Genomic DNA, 19049 nt, shown 5'->3' with positions numbered 1-19049 from the left:
AGAAATTCTCATTACTGTTAAATAAATGTATTGTGTTATGTTAAATCAATTTAATCATGTAATGTTAATCAATTTAATCATGTAATGTTAATCAATTTCATCAGGTAATGTTAAATCAATTTAATAATGTAATGTTAATCAATTTCATCAAATAACATTAAATCAATTTCATCATGTTAAGGGTACATGATTTTAACTGTAACGGCAGCTATATTTTTATTGTGGAATTTGAGTTAATTTTAATTAAGCAAGTTAACTGTTCAGATCTTACAGTGGTACTAAGGACCTATTGAAATTGCTTCATTTAAATAAATCACAAACATCCATATGTTAGTTGTATGCAAATACAAAACCATGAATGGAAACATGACAAAGAAAAGGCAGAGTCAGAATTCTGTACTAAAATTGCTTTAGTGAGTTTTTTTTTTTTTTTTTTTTTTTTAAAGCTTCACAGAGAACAAAATTTTGCCAACAGACTCATTTTAGTTCCTATAAACTGATTTAACTTTTAAATATATACTATAAAAATACTATTTAATACTGTAAACCCTGTTTAAGCAACAGATTATTCAAACACATGCAAACCACCATAGTGGTTTAAAAAAAAAAAGTGCAATGTATTCACAATACACATAAGACTTGCACTGACCATTTTCACACTAAACAAATGCAATACATGGTACTCATACATAATCCAAGTGCATTTTTAATGCATTTTTAATTAGAGCTAGCGTGTACATCCAACCTCAAAGTGCTGAAAACAACATTTTAACAGTATAAACTATATACAGTGTATCACAGAAGTGAGTACACCCCTCACATTTCTGCAGATATTTAAGTATATCTTTTCATGGGACAACACTGACAAAATGACACTTTGACACAATGAAAAGTAGTCTGTGTGCAGCTTATATAACAGTGTAAATTTATTCTTCCCTCAAAATAACTCAATATACAGCCATTAATGTCTAAACCACCGGCAACAAAAGTGAGTACACCCCTAAGAGACTACACCCCTAAATGTCCGAATTGAGCACTGCTTGTCATTTTCCCTCCAAAATGTCATGTGATTTGTTAGTGTTACTAGGTCTCAGGTGTGCATAGGGAGCAGGTGTGTTCAATTTAGTAGTTCAGCTCTCACACTCTCTCATACTGGTCACTGAAAGTTCCAACATGGCACCTCATGGCAAAGAACTCTCTGAGGATCTTAAAAGACGAATTGTTGCGCTACATGAAGATGGCCAAGGCTACAAGAAGATTGCCAACACCCTGAAACTGAGCTGCAGCACAGTGGCCAAGATCATCCAGCGTTTTAAAAGAGCAGGGTCCACTCAGAACAGACCTCGCGTTGGTCGTCCAAAGAAGCTGAGTGCACGTGCTCAGCGTCACATCCAACTGCTGTCTTTGAAAGATAGGCGCAGGAGTGCTGTCAGCATTGCTGCAGAGATTGAAAAGGTGGGGGGTCAGCCTGTCAGTGCTCAGACCATACGCCGCACACTACATCAAATTGGTCTGCATGGCTGTCACCCCAGAAGGAAGCCTCTTCTGAAGTCTCTACACAAGAAAGCCCTCAAACAGTTTGCTGAAGACATGTCAACAAAGGACATGGATTACTGGAACCATGTCCTATGGTCTGATGATTAATTTGTTTGGTTCAGATGGTCTCAAGCATGTGTGGCGGCAATCAGGTGAGGAGTACAAAGATAAGTGTGTCATGCCTACAGTCAAGCATGGTGGTGGGAATGCCATGGTCTGGGGCTGCATGAGTGCAGCAGGTGTTGGGGAGTTACATTTCATTGAGGGACACATGAACTCCAATATGTACTGTGAAATACTGAAGCAGAGCATGATCCCCTCCCTCCGGAAACTGGGTCGCAGGGCAGTGTTCCAGCATGATAATGACCCCAAACACACCTCTAAGACGACCACTGCTTTATTGAAGAGGCTGAGGGTAAAGGTGATGGACTGGCCAAGCATGTCTCCAGACCTAAACCCAATAGAACATCTTTGGGGCATCCTCAAGCGGAAGGTGGAGGAGCGCAAAGTCTCGAATATCCGCCAGCTCCGTGATGTCGTCATGGAGGAGTGGAAAAGCATTCCAGTGGCAACCTGTGAAGCTCTGGTAAACTCCATGCCCAGGAGAGTTAAGGCAGTTCTGGGAAATAATGGTGGCCACACAAAATATTGACACTTCAGGAACTTTCACTAAGGGGTGTACTCACTTTTGTTGCCGGTGGTTTAGACATTAATGGCTGTATATTGAGTTATTTTGAGGGAAGAATAAATTTACACTGTTATATAAGCTGCACACAGACTACTTTTCATTGTGTCAAAGTGTCATTTTGTCAGTGTTGTCCCATGAAAAGATATACTTAAATATCTGCAGAAATGTGAGGGGTGTACTCACTTTTGTGATACACTGTATGTACTTCTATACACTGATCAGACATACCATTAAAACCACCTCTTTGTTTCTACACTCACTGTCCATTTTATCAGCTCCACTTAACATATAGAAGCACTTTGTAGTTCTACAATTACTGACTGTAGTCCATCTGTTTCACAACATGCCTTTTTAGCCTCCTTTCACCCTGTTCTGCAATAGTCAGGACCCCCACAGAGCAGGTATTATTTAGGTGGTGGATCATTCTCAGCACTGCAGTGACACTGACATGGTGGTGGTGTGTTAGTGTGTGTTGTGCTGGTATGAGTGTATCAGATACAGCAGTGCTGCTGGAGTTTTTAAACACAGTGTCCACTCTTATTAGACGCTCCTACCTAGTCGGTACACCATGTAGATGTAAAGTCAGAGACGATCGCTCATCTATTGCTGCTGTTTGAGTCGCTCATCTTCTAGACCTTCATCAGTGGTCACAGGATGCTGCCCACAGGGCACTGTTGTCTGGATGTTTTTGGTTGGTGGACAATTATCAGTCCAGCAGTGACAGTGAAGTGTTTAAAAACCCCATTAGTGCTGCTGTGTCTGATTCACTCATACCAGCACAACCACCGCCATGTCAGTCACTGAAGTGCTGAGAATGATCCACCACCCAAATAATACCTGCTCTGTGGGGGTCCTGACCATTGAAGAACAGGGTGAAAGGGGGCTTACAAAGCATGAAGAGAACAGATGGACTACAGTCAGTAATTGTAAAACTACAAAGTGCTTCTATATGGTAAGTGGAGCTGATAAAATGTACAATGAGTCTAGAAACAAGAAGGTGCATGCAAGTCTGCATATACAACCCCAAATCAGATAAAGTTGTGGAGAATGCTAATAAAAAAAACAGTTTTCTCAGCTTTGTATGGTAGTTAGATAGTTTATGACAATTTAGGCACATGAAAAACAGCAGGTCAAGTAGATAGTGCACTTGAACAGTCACTTGATGACATTATCTCTGTATCAGAACCAGCTGACAGGGAAGAAGAGTCACTTACAGAGGAAAGACTGAAAGCTTGGGGATTTAAGACTGGACCACTAACTACAGAACTTTCATAATCTTACTGCATAGTCCTCTACTTCTGAAATTGAGATGAGGTAAAAAAAAAAACTCATTTCCAAACATGGAATCCAGGTACTAAAGTCTAAACCTTTCAGCAAGTCCACACCATAAGATCAATAGATGCAGGGAGTCCTTGGGAGAGAGTTAACCTCTGAGCGCTGGCATCAGGCAAGATAACCTTAAGGATTAAAGAAGTCACCATCTTCAAAGCTGTTTACTCTGCACAAAAACAAAAAAAATAAATTCAGGACAACAAAAATAATATTTAAATCCCTTAAAAAACATTAATACAAAATGTTAACTACATTTCAGGCTGATATTTGGCCAAATCACCTTTTCCCAAATTAAACCACAAGTGAAAAGGTCAGTACTGCATATCTGGTGAATAGCAGAGATCAGTGTCAATTTTTTAAAATTAAATTAATAAATTATAATAACTTATAAATTAGACATAACGACAAGTCCTAATACATACCTATAATGTTAATGACCTGCAGACTCCATGAAATAGAATAATGAAATAGAGTAGGTTAGCATAAGTATTTTAATGTATAACTAATTATCTGAGATAAACAGCACGTTTACTTTCTTAGCTCACCTTTTATATCAATGTGCCTTTTCAAAGTCAACATGCAAGCTGATCCAATCTTGTAGTGGATAAGTATCAAGGAGTTCACCAGCCCTCGAAGAGACCTACTTGAAAAAGTTTCTGTGCACCCCTTGCAACGCCACATTCCCACCACTAAACCCTGTAACAAACACCAAAATAATCAGTAGGCACATAATTAAACCTCCAATGTGCCCCAAACACACACAATATATAAAAATATACACAAAATGACTGCACCTCATAATATATTATGAAAATCTGCTATAACCTCCACATCAACTGTCCCTAAAAAGTAACACTAACTAGACTAACTCAAAACAACTAAATGAGTTATTATTATTATTGATTTCAGGTGTTTGTTAAAGTCTTGTTTGGAATGGCAGTGTGCAAATACATATATATATATATATATATAAATAACTTATGGGTGGATCTCACAAAACACAGCTTTATGAATTTAGAGGCAGGACAAAGACAGCACTTACCAGAACAATGCCTTTTAGTGCGTGTGCGTTGCGAAAAGAATGAGGAACCTAAGAAAAGATATTTTAATCAATAATCAACTCAGTACATGCCCTCAGTTAATTAAAAGACCACAAACAAATAAAGATGCAACAGACTTATTTTCTGTAATAGCTTACAATGTTAGACATAACGGCAATATTTAAACAAAACTTAGACTCAACTTATATTATAGGCTAATTGTGTAATATTTTTGTAAGCAAAATCCTCAAAACGATGCATAAAGTACAGAGCCACAATATTACCATACAGCCGTTTATAAAATATGGGATTTTTTCCCGTTATAATGCTGATTGACGGTTTAGCTGCGAGTAGGCCTACACTGAAGCACTGTTCTCATCTAAGAAACGTTCATATTTAACCAGCGAATGTTAATGTTGGTTATACTAGTGGGAATGTTGCCTACTCGAACACGAACATAAATTAATTTGACTTACTTTTTCGATTAGTGTTGATGACAACGTGTCGCCACCTAATCATTCACAGTTCTGCCGGTAAACAACTTATTTGACGAAAGTTAAAATCCAGTTAATCTGTGCAGTACCGCCACTTTCTGCTCCGGAGTGCAGAATGACACTGACCGGCGTCTTCAAACATATTTAGTTCCGGTTGTGTCCAAACGCAATTACATTGATTTCACTTTTCAATGTAATTATTTAAACCATCGTGAAATAAATGTCTACATTAAGTATTCACCATAATATGTAGTCTACGTGATTAAATCATGTTCACCAAACGGAATATTATCTAATTGTTGCATGTACGTGTTTTATAATTTTAAATTTAAAAACCTTCTCTTTTTCAGTTATAACTGGACCTATGGTTTAAATTTAAATTACACAATGTTACAACAGGACTTAAGACGCGACTGAAATGGTTTAAAATGAAGTTTTATATCGAATACTAAGTCCAAACTAAAAACGTAATGCTGTTATTCATTTAAAATTACCAGAATCACTTACCAAAAAGACCGACATCACATGAAACTAAATTTTGAAAATATAATATATTTTGAAAATACACATGAAAATATATTGAATAAAACAGCTATTACAGCTCAAAATGTAACTAAATACTCACCGGATTGATTTTTGAAGAGGAAAAATGGCGCTGCTGAAGTGGAAAAAGTTCAGACAGCCTCGAAAGTCCCGGATGAAGAAAGTGGACGCACGTTGAGATAACTCAGAAATATTGCATTGACCGAAAATGAATTTATTAAGTAAATCGGTGATTCAGCTGTATTTCATTAACTCAACTTAATTAAATCAAGTTTTACGCACTTACACGAATATGTTAAGTAACTGTAATGAAAGAAACATGAGTAAAATCAACAACAGCCTTAAATCATTTTTTTCAGTGCACCAAAGAACAAAGTTTTGACAGACAATAAAGGTAACACTGGCTCTTCTTGAACACAACATCTTTGTCAGTAGTCCCAGTGCACTCCCACATATCTGTAGGTCCTCATCACTTCATCATCAATGCTAACTGGTAGAAGAGAAGGCTTGGACCGTCGGAAATGTACCAATAATCTCATTGGTCTTGCTGATGTTGAGATGTGGCTTGTTTCTCCACCAGAGCCTTGTACTCTTCCTCATGTCCACCTCTGATACATTCGACAATGACTGTGTCATCCTAGGATTTCTGTAGATGACATGAGTCAGAGCTGTGTGCGAAGTCTGTGGTGTACAGGTTGAATGGGAATGGAGCCAGCACAGTTCATTCAGGAGCTCCTTTACTGCATATAGCCATGTCCAACACACAACACTGAAGTCTCACAAACTGTGGTCTTCCAGTCAGATAGTCCATTATCCTTGAAATGATGTGTACAACCAACCCCAATACCCTATTAATATAAAAGTAACTTCATGGGAATAGTAACCTCATCACAGGAATAGTAATGTGATGTGTAATTTTATGGGAATAGCAACCTCCTCATAAAAATAATGTCGTGGGAACTGTAACCTCATTAAAAAAATAATAGCCTTCTGACTGCAGAAATCACCACCCCACATAAATCGCAGCCTTATGGAAATTAAAACTACTTTCTGTAATACAACCTCCTCACAGGAATAATAATTTTGTCACACTTATTCTCACTGTAATTGAAACAGTGTTAAAAAACCTCACAACCTCACAGGACTAATAACCCTAAAGGATGAACAGTAAAAAAGTTGCACTTAATTGAGACATGAGCTTAAGAAGGGAATCGTAACAGTGAGATTAATTGAAGTTCAGTAGAATACATAAGGTCTCTCTTGTGTGTTTTTACACTGCTAATCACATGTAGTAACACTGGCACATATTAATAATGGTTTAAAGGAAAAAGGACTTAAAATACAAAGTTTGCCAAAAATAGTTTGCAATGTACAATCCAGTCATCACTGTTTACAATACCACCATCATCTTCTACTACATTGTCCTTATCATGTACAATGCAGCTACCCTATTTACCACTGTTTTAGGGCTGCAACAACTAAAATTGATTATTAAAATTAATTATTAAAATAGTTAGCAAATTTAGTTATCGATTACTCTATCTGAAAACTCTGATAAACTGTTTTGATCACACTAGTATAAACAGAATCTCAAATTCACTCGTAGTTTATACTAATGTGTGCTGTATAGGGTACAACAGTTAATGCTTCTCCACACTATGTAGTAGAGTAAGGTAGATTTAATTTGAATTCATCTTGGCGGCTTTTAGTGATAGCGCTCATGAGTTTCACAGCGTCATTTAGACTTGGAGAGAGAGGACAGTCAGATGCATAGTAATAACATAGTAATAACATAGTAGTAACATTGTATTAAAGTAAACCAATTGGTGCTTTATGGCACAGCTAGGGGGCAGCACAGGGGCTCAGTTGGTAGCACTGTTGCCTCACAGCAAAGAGGTCCTGGGTTCGATTCCCAGGTGGACCGTTCCAGGTTCTTTCTGTGTGGAGTTTGCATGTTCTACCCATGTCTGCATGAGTTTCCTCTAGGAGCTCCGGTTTCCTCCCACAGTCCAAAGACATGCAAGTAAGGTGAACTGGAGATAGAAAATTGTCCATGACTGTGTTTGACATTAAAAGACTTGAACTGATGAATCTTGTGTAACGAGTAACTACAGTACTTGTCCTGTCATGAATGTAACCAACGTGTGTAAAACAAGACATTAAAATCCTAATAAATAAATAAATATGGCACAGCTAGTGTTATAATGTAAGTAATAAAACAGGTTTTTAAAAATGTATTAGCTGCCCACACAAATACTCTCACTAAACCATGGTCATGACCACTGGGCATTGTGTTCATTATAAGTTTTTATTTTTCATTTTGAGTATTTATCCTTCATACACTATCAGAAAATATGTGTTGTTTGTGCTAATACTAAAGTCCTGGTGTGCGGTATGTACTGGCCAATCATCAAACAGCTGTACATTTGATTTTCTGTCAGTCAGCTAGCCAATAACATGGTTTCTCTTTTTCTCTTTCTGCCTGCTTGTGAAGGAGGTTGAGGTAAGTTATTAAATTATTAACAGTTTATTAAATTATTGAATAGTTTATTTTATTAATAGTGCATCTTCTTTTTTAATTTATGTCCATTTTCACAGTTTTCCCAAGACTGTATCTTAATGAGTCATTGTTTTGTTTGTGCTTTCAAGAGTTGTGTGGGTTGTTTTCTAATGGGTTTGACTGAAGCGTGACCAAACTTTAATGTGCTGATACTATAAACCGGATTGTTTTTGTTTTACAAGTTGTATATGTTGATATAAATAAAAAGTTGGAGTGTTGTTGGGTTTAAAGTATAAATATAGAATTAAAAACATTTACCAGAAGACACTTAATTTCACTCTTATTAAAATAAGACCTTAATTTAACTAATTAGTACAACATGCTTGTGTTCTTATCTAAAACATAATGAATCATGGCTTGTATTCTTCTGCACATTGCTAGATTTACCACTTTACATGAGTAGCTAGCAAAATAGAAAATATACTTTATATGTTAATGTAAATTAGATATATCTATATATTTTAAATAATAAACAATTTAATTAAAATATTAATACAGTTACTAATATTTAGTATCATAAGTACCCTAAATCAGAAAAAGCTGGGACAGTATGAAAAAAATGCAAAGTGTTTCTTGCATTTACAACCCCAAATCAGAAAAAGTTGGGACAGCATGGAAAATGCAAATAATAATAATAATAAACACAGAGTTTCTTACATTTACTCCTTCTTTACATTTTCTTACATTACAGACCTGCAACACATTCAAAAAAAGTTGGAACAGTAAAGCATTTACCACTTTGTAATGTTGCCATTCATTTTCACCACACTTAAAAGACGTTTTCGTCTTTGGTCCGGAGCACACGGTGTCCACTTTAAAAAAAAAAAGACCTGGAATGCTGATTTATCTGACCACAATACACTTTTCCTCTGTGTGATGATCCATCCTAGATGCCTCTAAACCCAGAAAAGTCGACGCCGCTTCTGGACATGGTTAACATAAGGCTTCTTTTTTGCACAGTAAAGTTTTAAGTGGCATTTGTGAATGTAACTCTGTATTGTAGTGCTTGACAAAGGTTTGCCAAAGTAATCTCTTGCCCATGTGGTTATATCAGCTATTGTTGAGTGGTGGTTCTTGATGCAGTGCCGTCTGAGGGATCTAAGATTACGGGCGTTCAGCCTAAGCTTGCGCCCTTGGCCTTTACGCATGAAATTCCTCCAGATTCCTTAAATGGTTTAATGATATTACGCACTGTAGAGGGAGAAATATGCAAATCCCTTCCAATCTTTCTTTAAGGTACATTGTTTTTAAACATTTCAATAATTTTCTCACACATTTGTTGACAAACTGGAGATCCTCTGTTCATCATTACTCATCAAAGACTCAACCTTTCCTGGATGCTGCTTTTGTACCAAACCATGATTACAATCACCTGTTAACATCACCTGTTTGGAATCACATCATTATTTCGTTTTTTCACCTCATTTCTAGCCCTAAATTGCCCCTGTCCCAACTTTTTTTTGGAATGTGTTGCAGGCCTGAAATGCAGGAATGGAGGTATATTAACAAATGAAATGAAGTTGAGCAGACAAAAGATGAAATATATTGGGTTCAAACTGTCTGCAATCAAATACAAGTCAAAGTAAATGTAAGGAACACTGCATTTTTATTTTATTTGCATTTTCCATACTGTCCCAACTTTTTCTGATTTGGGGTTGTACTTTGACTTTTATTTTATTGAAGACAGTATGAACCCAAGATATTATATATTGTGTGGTCAGCTTCATTATATTTGTTAATATATACCCATTCCTGCATTTCAGCCCTGCTACACATTCCAAAAATGTTGGGATGGGGCAATTTAGGGCTAGTAATGAGGAAAAAACAATTGTAATCATGTAAAAGTCATAAATATATTATGTACTCTTTATAATGTTAAAGTTACACAATAATTGACCAATACAAAATACACTGATAGTTGACTAAAACATAAATAAAAACTATTATTAACCATTGACTAATAATAGTGGTTAAAGATGAACAGTTGGCATAATCTGCATTCCTAATTGAATCTGTATCATCAAACCAGTCATTTTTAAGTTCCTTTCTGTCCTGCTCTATAAACCACACTGCACACTAAGATTCAATCTCACACAAACTGAACTCTGCAGTTGGCTTACATGCCTGACCTGGCAGCCTGCAGGATCCAATGTGCCACTGCAAACACAATCATAATGACAAGAATTGAGAAATAGAGAGGGTAAAAAGAAAATAGAGCCACAACAGTGCTACCTCACCTCACTGAAATATCCATTCCATTACCTGCAAGAGACTAACCACATATGTGCCGGATGGTACGAACTTGGCTAAAAAGGCTTTTTTTTTTTTTTTTGTCTACATGTGACATTCTGATAATAGCTTCCTTTAACTTAACTGTGATCAGTGGGTCCATTGCATCCAGCTGTTGCTCATATTTCTGTCTTTTAAGTGTGTATTTTCTATAAAGTTTGCCTTTGGATTAACAGAATTTCAGAGGGCCAATTAACGTCTGCTATATTCCAGTTGTTATGAAGTCATTCAGGCTTTTCTAGTCAATGCTAGTAATTTTTAATAATGCACAAATCGTGTTATGTGTGCTCAATTATAATTCATATTTTTCTGGATAAGCTCTTTTGTTGTTGAATTTATATTAATAACAGCAGCAGCTGAATAGAGCAGCCCGTTTTCCTCTATAGAATAAAATGAGAAACTACAGCAAAAATAAATGTAATCATGATTTATTGTGTGGTGCTAAAATATTCTAATTTTAATTCTTCTATTGTTTCGTTGTCATTGTAATAAAGGATGTTAAAGCTTCCAGTGCTCAGCCTGGCCTGTGAAAATAATCTACCAGTTTAAAATTCAGACGTGCTAAAAATAAAAGAAAATTTAATTTAATGATAAGCAGTCTCGTAGCTCTTGTAATATCTGTGTTTGTGTAAGAGAGAGAAAAAGAGAGAGAGAAAGAGAAGGTGGCAGAAAACTTTTTGTTTATTTAGTAAACTGCCTTGCAAACAGGGTTGCAAATACTGGCTATAAACAGCGACAGGAAAAGGCATCCACCAGTGTTTAACACCAGCGTTTAGTTCACAATACCCCAGAACATTACAATTTTCATCAACAATACAACTATAAATAATAATAATAATAATGCATTTTATTTATAGGTGCTTTTCAAATCACTCAAGGGCACCTTACATCTTACAGATCAGTTAAACAACAATACACAGACAATACAAGACATATACAATTAACATTGAACAATCAAGTGAATTAATAGTAGGCTAGTTTGAATAAGTGAGTTTTAGGTGGGATTTGGTGGAGGGGGAATCAATAGTTGATTCAAAAGAAGAGTAAGCAGGAACAGATACTGTGGAAACCCTACATTTCCCTCTAAAGAGAATCGCGGTACCGCCTGCTCATCCCGTGACACAGGCTTTGCAGATGTAAACAAACCCAGGTGGAGTGCACTGAATTTAGCTGGGAGAAGTCACCAGGTTGTTGCCATGTCTCCGTCAAGCAAAGGAAGTCATATCCATGATCTTTCAGGAGATCATAGACCAGAGGACCCGGATAGCGAACGGATGTTAAGTAATCCAAAGTGGAGAAAGTTCAGGTCATGTTCCATGCTAGCCGACTTAGCCAGCTTAGCTAGTACACCATGGTCAACTGTGCGACCAGCGTTTCTGTATTGACCATATTGGTTTAGTGTCATAGTGTAAATGTTAGGAATCTGTTTAAATAAGGACATTTATCTATACTGACCACACGCAAAGTGAGGGGCTGGCTGAAGTGGCCAAATAATTCTCAATTCTAGCTGGGAAATCACCAGCTAGAAATACCATCCTAACTAGAATCTGAGTACACTTACAAAACCAGAAGTTGAGATGTTTGTCAGAAGAAAGCATCATCTGTCAAGGACCAACAACCTCAAATGCTTACAGTTTACCAGACATTGGTGGAAGTTTCAGTGGGATGGGGATTTATAGTCAGATGAGAACAAAATATGCCTCTTTAGCTGTTTGCGGACACAAAGATGATCATGCAGAAAAGTGCCTCATCCTATTGTGAAGCCTGATGGTGGATTTGTGATACTTATTGAGATGTTTAATAAGCGTTTGAGAACGCTTTGAGAGCTGTTTGTTAGCAAAGGGAGGTTGCACTGTCTTTTTATAGACTAATTTGTTTATGTTTTTGACAGGTGCCAATGTTTATAAAGGTTGCTGTATGCTACGTAGTTCATTTGTACTGGCCACTTTTTAACACTTTTGATGTCGGTAAAAAAAATTATAGAGTTTCTCCTCTATAAACGTTTAGAATTTCAATAAATGCGAGATTTGTTATTTTGGCTTTGATCTGAACTACAGACAGGTAGAATGGATGTTAATTCATATATTGCCCCACGATGGATTGGCTTCCTCTCTGGGGTTTGTTATGCATTGCATCCAGTGATTCTGAGACCCTGTGATCAGGGTAAAAATGTGGTAAAAAAAAATTAATGTATGTATTATTTTAAATCAGCAATCATTTTAAGGGTTAAGATAAAGTCCAAAATGCTAACTTATGACTAATAGCTAACTGTAAACTAATAACGGAAAATTATTAGCTAAAAACAACTGCATCTGGTATCAAGTCGCACCCACTTTGCCAACTAACAATAATGTCAAGTTTCTAATGTCACCAAGATTTCATTTGGTTGATGAAATTTGATGAAACCAATTACAGCTATTTAATAATAATTTAAGTGTTTACTTGTGGTGCTAATAGTTGAAGTATTTGTAGTTTTATGTTGAAACAGCTAGTTTAAATGTATAGGCATGTAATTTATGTTTGCCCATGTGTGTAGGGCTATGTTTCCAACAGATAATAAAAAAAATGTATTGACTTTATGCAGAGTGGTTAGCTGAACTGAGTTTTCCAAATACAATAAAATGACCAAAACAGACATCTGCCATATAGCAATAACATAGCATGCAGAAAACAAGAGGACAGAAATAATATGTACTATACATTTGCCCACATTGGGTGTATGTGCTAGACACCACTGGTAATGTCCTTATTATATCAGTTGTTATAACTTAAAATACATTAACACATCATTTACAAGACACAAAGTTTTGTCCATATTAATGTAATGTTTGCTGTTTATTTGCTGAATTCAACCAGATGAATAAAATCTGGCATGTGCAGGAGTTGTACAATCTTGTAGTATAATATTAGTTGGACCATAGCAATTCTTTACTACTTTCTGCAATGAAATATAAGTTTAAATAAGTTTGCAACATACCAGGTGAGTCAAAATTATGTTAACACTTGAATGGCGGAAACCATTTATTCACAAAACATACTTTGTATGTGTAAGATAATTTACAGGACAGTCTCAACCTGTTTGCCATCACGTTCAACACACAAAAACCAGCGAGCAACAGTACCATTTAAAGCCCAGAAACACATTTTGCGGGGAATAGATCCATTAGTGTTAACATACACTCTCCCGGTATTTAAGTTGCTTTTTGTAAATTAGGAGATATGCTTATTTATGTTCAATTAGATAATTAAAAGACACATGGACACTGTCCACCTCTGGTTTATGTCTATATCCAAACTTTTACGTAATTTGTACCTGAATCAGCTGTATCAACTGTACCTGAAACTGTAGCTGCATCAGTAGCTCATTTTTTGTGGAAGCACAAGCAGACTAAATTATAGAGTCAAACTTTTGTTAACTCAACACTTGTACATAAACTGTCCTTTTTATCAGCTCCACTTACCAAATAGAAGCACTTTATAGTTCTAAAATTACTGACTGTAGTCCTTCTGTTACTCTGCATGCTTTGTTAGCCCCCTTTCATGCTGTTCTTCAATGGTCAGGACCCCCACAGGACCACGGCAGAGCAGGTATTATTTAGGTGGTGGATCATTCTCAGCACTGCAGTGACACTGACATGGTGGTGGTGTGTTAGTGTGTGTTGTGCTGGTATGAGTGAATAAGACACAGCAGCGTTGATGGAGTTTTTAAACACCTTACTGTCACTGCTGGTCTGAGAATAGTCCACCAACCAAAAATATCCAGCCAACAGCGCCCCGTAGGCAGCATCCTGTGACCACTGATGAAGGTCTAGAAGATGACCAACTCAAACAGCAGCAATAGATGAGCCATCGTCTCTGACTTTACATCTACAAGGTGGACCAACTAGGTAGGAGTGTCTAATAGAGTGGACAGTGAGTGGAGACAGTATTTAAAAACTCCAGCAGCGCTGCTGTGTCAGATCCACTCATACCAGCACAACACACACTAACACACCACCACCATGTCATTGTCACTGCAGTGCTGAGAATGAGCCACCACCCAAATAATGCCTACTCTGTAGTTGTCCTTTGGGTGTCCTGACAGTTGAAGAACAGGGTGAAAGCAGGCTAAAACAGTATGTAGAGAAATAGATGGACTACATTCAGTAATTGTAGAACTACAAAGTGCTTCTATATGGTAAGTGGAGCTGATAAAAAGGACAGTGAGTGTAGAAACAAGGAGGTGGTTTTAATGTTATGGCTGATCAGTGTAGTCACACATGCATGCTATTCAAAGAGCGTCCTTCTCACTTTATTTCAATTTCTGCTTTTTTTGTTGTTACAGCTAAATTGGAGTTCATTATCTGTCTGTGTGAATGCATTTTACATGAAGTGTGTAACTTATTATTTTGACATTGACTTATTATTTAAGAGAAAAATACCACCCACTCTGTTTATCTATTTCCTTCAACTCATCATCTCCACTATGCTGTTTTTAATTTACCCTTTCTTAATTTACTCTTACTTTTTCTTTATTCTTGCATTAAATCAATGTTTTATCAATCTCATTAGTTATTATTTTAGATTTGAGGTGGGAATGATTTAGCACATGTGTATGGTATTTTTCTACAGCTGATTATCTAACTCATATTGTCTCTCTTTTTAGGATGATTACTTTAGGACCTGGACCCCAAATAAAGGACAGGATAAAGGTAGGAGAATTGTCGGTGTGGTTATGTTCCTGCTCCTGCAAACCCTTTTCAAACATTTCATTCTTCTCTTCTTATATATGGCTTTTAGATTAATCATGTAGAAAATCCTCCAATCAGACAGAAGAATCTTCATTCCACAGTATTGATTGCAATCTGTGCTGCACATCCAACCGATCAATAACAAAAAAAGACAGAGAGCCATAGAGAGAGCAGAAAATAGAGACGGAATAAAGAAAGGACTTGTATTCGGGCTTATTTAAATTTTGCTTGTGATGTTTGCTTTAATCAAGTAACATTCAAATATCAATTAGTGTAAATGAAGAGTTACACCCCAGAGTACACAAACGCATTCATAGGAAAGCAAAGAAAAATTAAAAATGAGAATAATGAGCTGCAGTTGCGTGATCACACTTACACTGATTTGTTCTGTACAAGTAAAAGAATGAAGCAAATTTTCATCCTTCTCTCACTTAGCTGACTACTATGTAAAGGCAACTAAGTCTGTGTGCGTTCATGTCAAGTGTGCAGATTTGCTTTTAACATTAGTATATACACCGATGAGGCATAACATTATGACCACCTTCCTAATATTGTGTTGGTCCCCCTTTTGCTGTGATGCACAACTGATGCACTGTGTATTCTGACACTTTTCTATCAGAACCAGCATTAACTTCTTCAGCAATCTGAGCTACAGTAGCTCATCTGTTGGATCAGACCACACGGGCCAGCTTTTGCTCCCCACGTGCATCAATGAGCCTTGGCTGTCCGGTTTACCGCTTTAGATATAAACACAACAAACCACAAGGAAAAAAACACAACATTGAATTATTCAAAACTCAAGTCAATGGGTATAAGTTAAAAGTTAAATACATACAGTGGCAATCAGTTATTTTACACCATTTACATGTAAGGCATTTAGCAGACGCTTTTATCCAAAGCCACTCACAATTGTGACAGTATAGAATGCCAAAATACTTACTAGTGGTGGGCGGATCGATCCAATATCGATATTATCAATACCAACGTTGGTATTGGTATCGGATCGATACTAGTGTGATGGGATCGATACTTTAGTTTTACTTTTTCTCCACTACATTCGGCACGTTTCTCCAGTTTTGTTAGAAAGTAAAGACGATGTTTGTACAGACTCGCTCCTCTCACATCATACATGCTCACCTCGCTCCTCCCCTCCTGCTCTGCTGTGTTTTGTTGAGGTACCATCACGTTGTTATGTTGTTAAAATCCTAACAGACATCAGTACATTGGTAGGCATTGGAAGATTGTAAGTTTTTGAATACTTTGCTTTGAAGATACAGAAATTGGGGCGATTTCATGGAAATAATAGTGTAAACTATACATACATAAAGTATGGACGCACCTTACACACATTGTACACCCTACGCAAATGAATCGGAGCATGTGTAGTGAGGCTCTTATTCCGTGTTTTGGTGATTGAGAGTTCTTTTCTTTTGACTTTGTGCTTATAAATGTCAACAGAATAGCATCGATTTTTTTATTTTAAATTAACAAGGACACATATTCGGTCACTATTAAAAATCTACAAATTTATTCACCCTGCAAACACAACTACGTGGTATGAGTTAGCCGCTTGGTAGTGATACGCCATGATGGTAACGTTGTGAGAAAGTAGAGTGCCAGAAACAAGAAATCTGACCGCTTTAAACATCTGAATTTATTTACAACCCTACTGAGAGCAGCTACTTACAAAAATGTATGTATTACAATAATACACCTAAATTCATTCAGATTTAGCAATTTGATGATGCATCTACCTTAATTATTAAAAAGTATCGGTATCGGATCGATATCGGCGATACTGGCCCTGTATTTACTTGGTATCGGATCGAAACCAAATTTTGCAGTATCGCACACCACTAATACATACAATTTAAATCCTCCAAAATACCACAGCATGAAAAGTCTGGAAATAATTTGGAATTACCTGGATTTTTTTTAACCTAAAATTCTAACAAATTTAGATTGCAATTGCAAATTGGGTTTATTAGCACAATTTACCTTCAACTGTTTGCAGTAAACCAGTGAAGCAAGAACAATTTAAATAGCTCAACACAACTTATATTTTAAGCAGTTTCTACAAATTCAACACAAAATGCCACTTTTAATGGCAGACTACTGCAGTCTCAAAATTATTCAACTCTCTCGCGCACACTAGCACCGAGATTCTGACCTTCCGGGTTTAAATCTCGGCTCTGCTACTGGTCAGCTGGGCGCCCTATAGCAGGCACAATTGGCTATTGCCTGCAGCAGACAAAATTGACCTCGAGTCTGCTGGGTGGGAAAGACTGGACTAAGGGGTGGGGTTATCAATGCTGTGTAAGGACCTTGGTTGCCCAGGGTGCCTGTACAGTAAGTGAAGGAGTGCAGAGATTGGGGCGTGGCTCTCCATACTTGAAGTCGACTGAACGTAAATCCACCCACGTGCGCACACGTCTGAGGGAGTGTGTGTCAGGTGAATATACACCCTCCTTGGATGGCACTGGGGTTCCCAGCAGCAAATTAACTATGCAAAATTGGGAGAAAAATGGTGTGAAAGGCAATATACAGTGTATCACAGAAGTGAGTACACCCCTCACATTTCTGCAGATATTTAAGTATATCTTTTCATGGGACAACACTGACAAAATGACACTTTGACACAATGAAAAGTAGTCTGTGTGCAGCTTATATAACAGTGTAAATTTATTCTTCCCTCAAAATAACTCAATATACAGCCATTAATGTCTAAACCACCGGCAACAAAAGTGAGTACACCCCTAAGAGACTACACCCCTAAATGTCCAAATTGAGCACTGCTTGTCATTTTCCCTCCAAAATGTCATGTGATTTGTTAGTGTTACTAGGTCTCAGGTGTGCATAGGAAGCAGGTGTGTTCAATTTAGTAGTACAGCTCTCACACTCTCTCATACTGGTCACTGAAAGTTCCAACATGGCACCTCATGGCAAAGAACTCTCTAAGCATCTTAAAAGACGAATTGTTGCGCTACATGAAGATGGCCAAGGCTACAAGAAGATTGCCAACACCCTGAAACTGAGCTGCAGCACAGTGGCCAAAATCATCCAGCGTTTTAAAAAAGCAGGGTCCACTCAGAACAGACCTCGCGTTGGTCGTCCAAAGAAGCTGAGTGCACATGCTCAGCGTCACATCCAACTGCTGTCTTTGAAAGATAGGCGCAGGAGTGCTGTCAGCATTGCTGCAGAGATTGAAAAGGTGGGGGGTCAGCCTGTCAGTGCTCAGACCATACGCCGCACACTACATCAAATTGGTCTGCATGGCTGTCACCACAGAAGGAAGCCTCTTCTGAAGTCTCTACACAAGAAAGCCCGCAAACAGTTTGCTGAAGACATGTCAACAAAGGACATGGATTACTGGAACCATGTCCTATGGTCTGATGAGACCAAGATTAATTTGTTTGGTTCAGATGGTCTCAAGCATGTGTGGCGGCAATCAGGTGAGGAGTACAAAGATAAGTGTGTCATGCCTACAGTCAAGCATGGTGGTGGGAATGCCATGGTCTGGGGCTGCATGAGTGCAGCAGGTGTTGGGGAGTTACATTTCATTGAGGGACACATGAACTCCAATATGTACTGTGAAATACTGAAGCAGAGCATGAACCCCCCCCTCCGGAAACTGGGTCGCAGGGCAGTGTTCCAGCATGATAATGACCCCAAACACACCTCTAAGACGACCACGGCTTTATTGAAGAGGCTGAGGGTAAAGGTGATGGACTGGCCAAGCATGTCTCCAGACCTAAACCCAATAGAACATCTTTGGGGCATCCTCAAGCGGAAGGTGGAGGAGCGCAAAGTCTCAAATATCCGCCAGCTCCGTGATGT

At 37.6% G+C, this 19049-nt stretch overlaps 1 protein-coding gene and 1 long non-coding RNA gene across 2 annotated transcripts in view; one reads left to right on the top strand and one right to left on the bottom strand.

Annotated features, from left to right (window-relative positions):
* Positions 1-19049, top strand: part of spock1 (SPARC (osteonectin), cwcv and kazal like domains proteoglycan 1) — a 311022-nt gene that overhangs the window by 191440 nt on the left and 100533 nt on the right. The window contains exon 3 of the mRNA XM_062990558.1: positions 15128-15173. Coding sequence (XP_062846628.1) covers positions 15128-15173 — 46 coding nt within the window. The remainder of the gene's footprint in view (positions 1-15127; positions 15174-19049) is intronic.
* On the bottom strand, positions 4102-5122 carry LOC134307822 (uncharacterized). Its single transcript, XR_010010224.1, has 3 exons — positions 5073-5122; positions 4599-4646; positions 4102-4185 (listed from the first exon to the last, which is right to left on the bottom strand). It is a non-coding gene; the product is annotated as an uncharacterized LOC134307822 (long non-coding RNA).

Source organism: Trichomycterus rosablanca, chromosome 1, assembly GCF_030014385.1.
Source record: "Trichomycterus rosablanca isolate fTriRos1 chromosome 1, fTriRos1.hap1, whole genome shotgun sequence".
NCBI lineage: Eukaryota > Metazoa > Chordata > Actinopteri > Siluriformes > Trichomycteridae > Trichomycterus > Trichomycterus rosablanca.
Note: the sequence above shows the minus strand (reverse complement) of the source record. Positions and strands in the feature narration are given on the sequence as shown.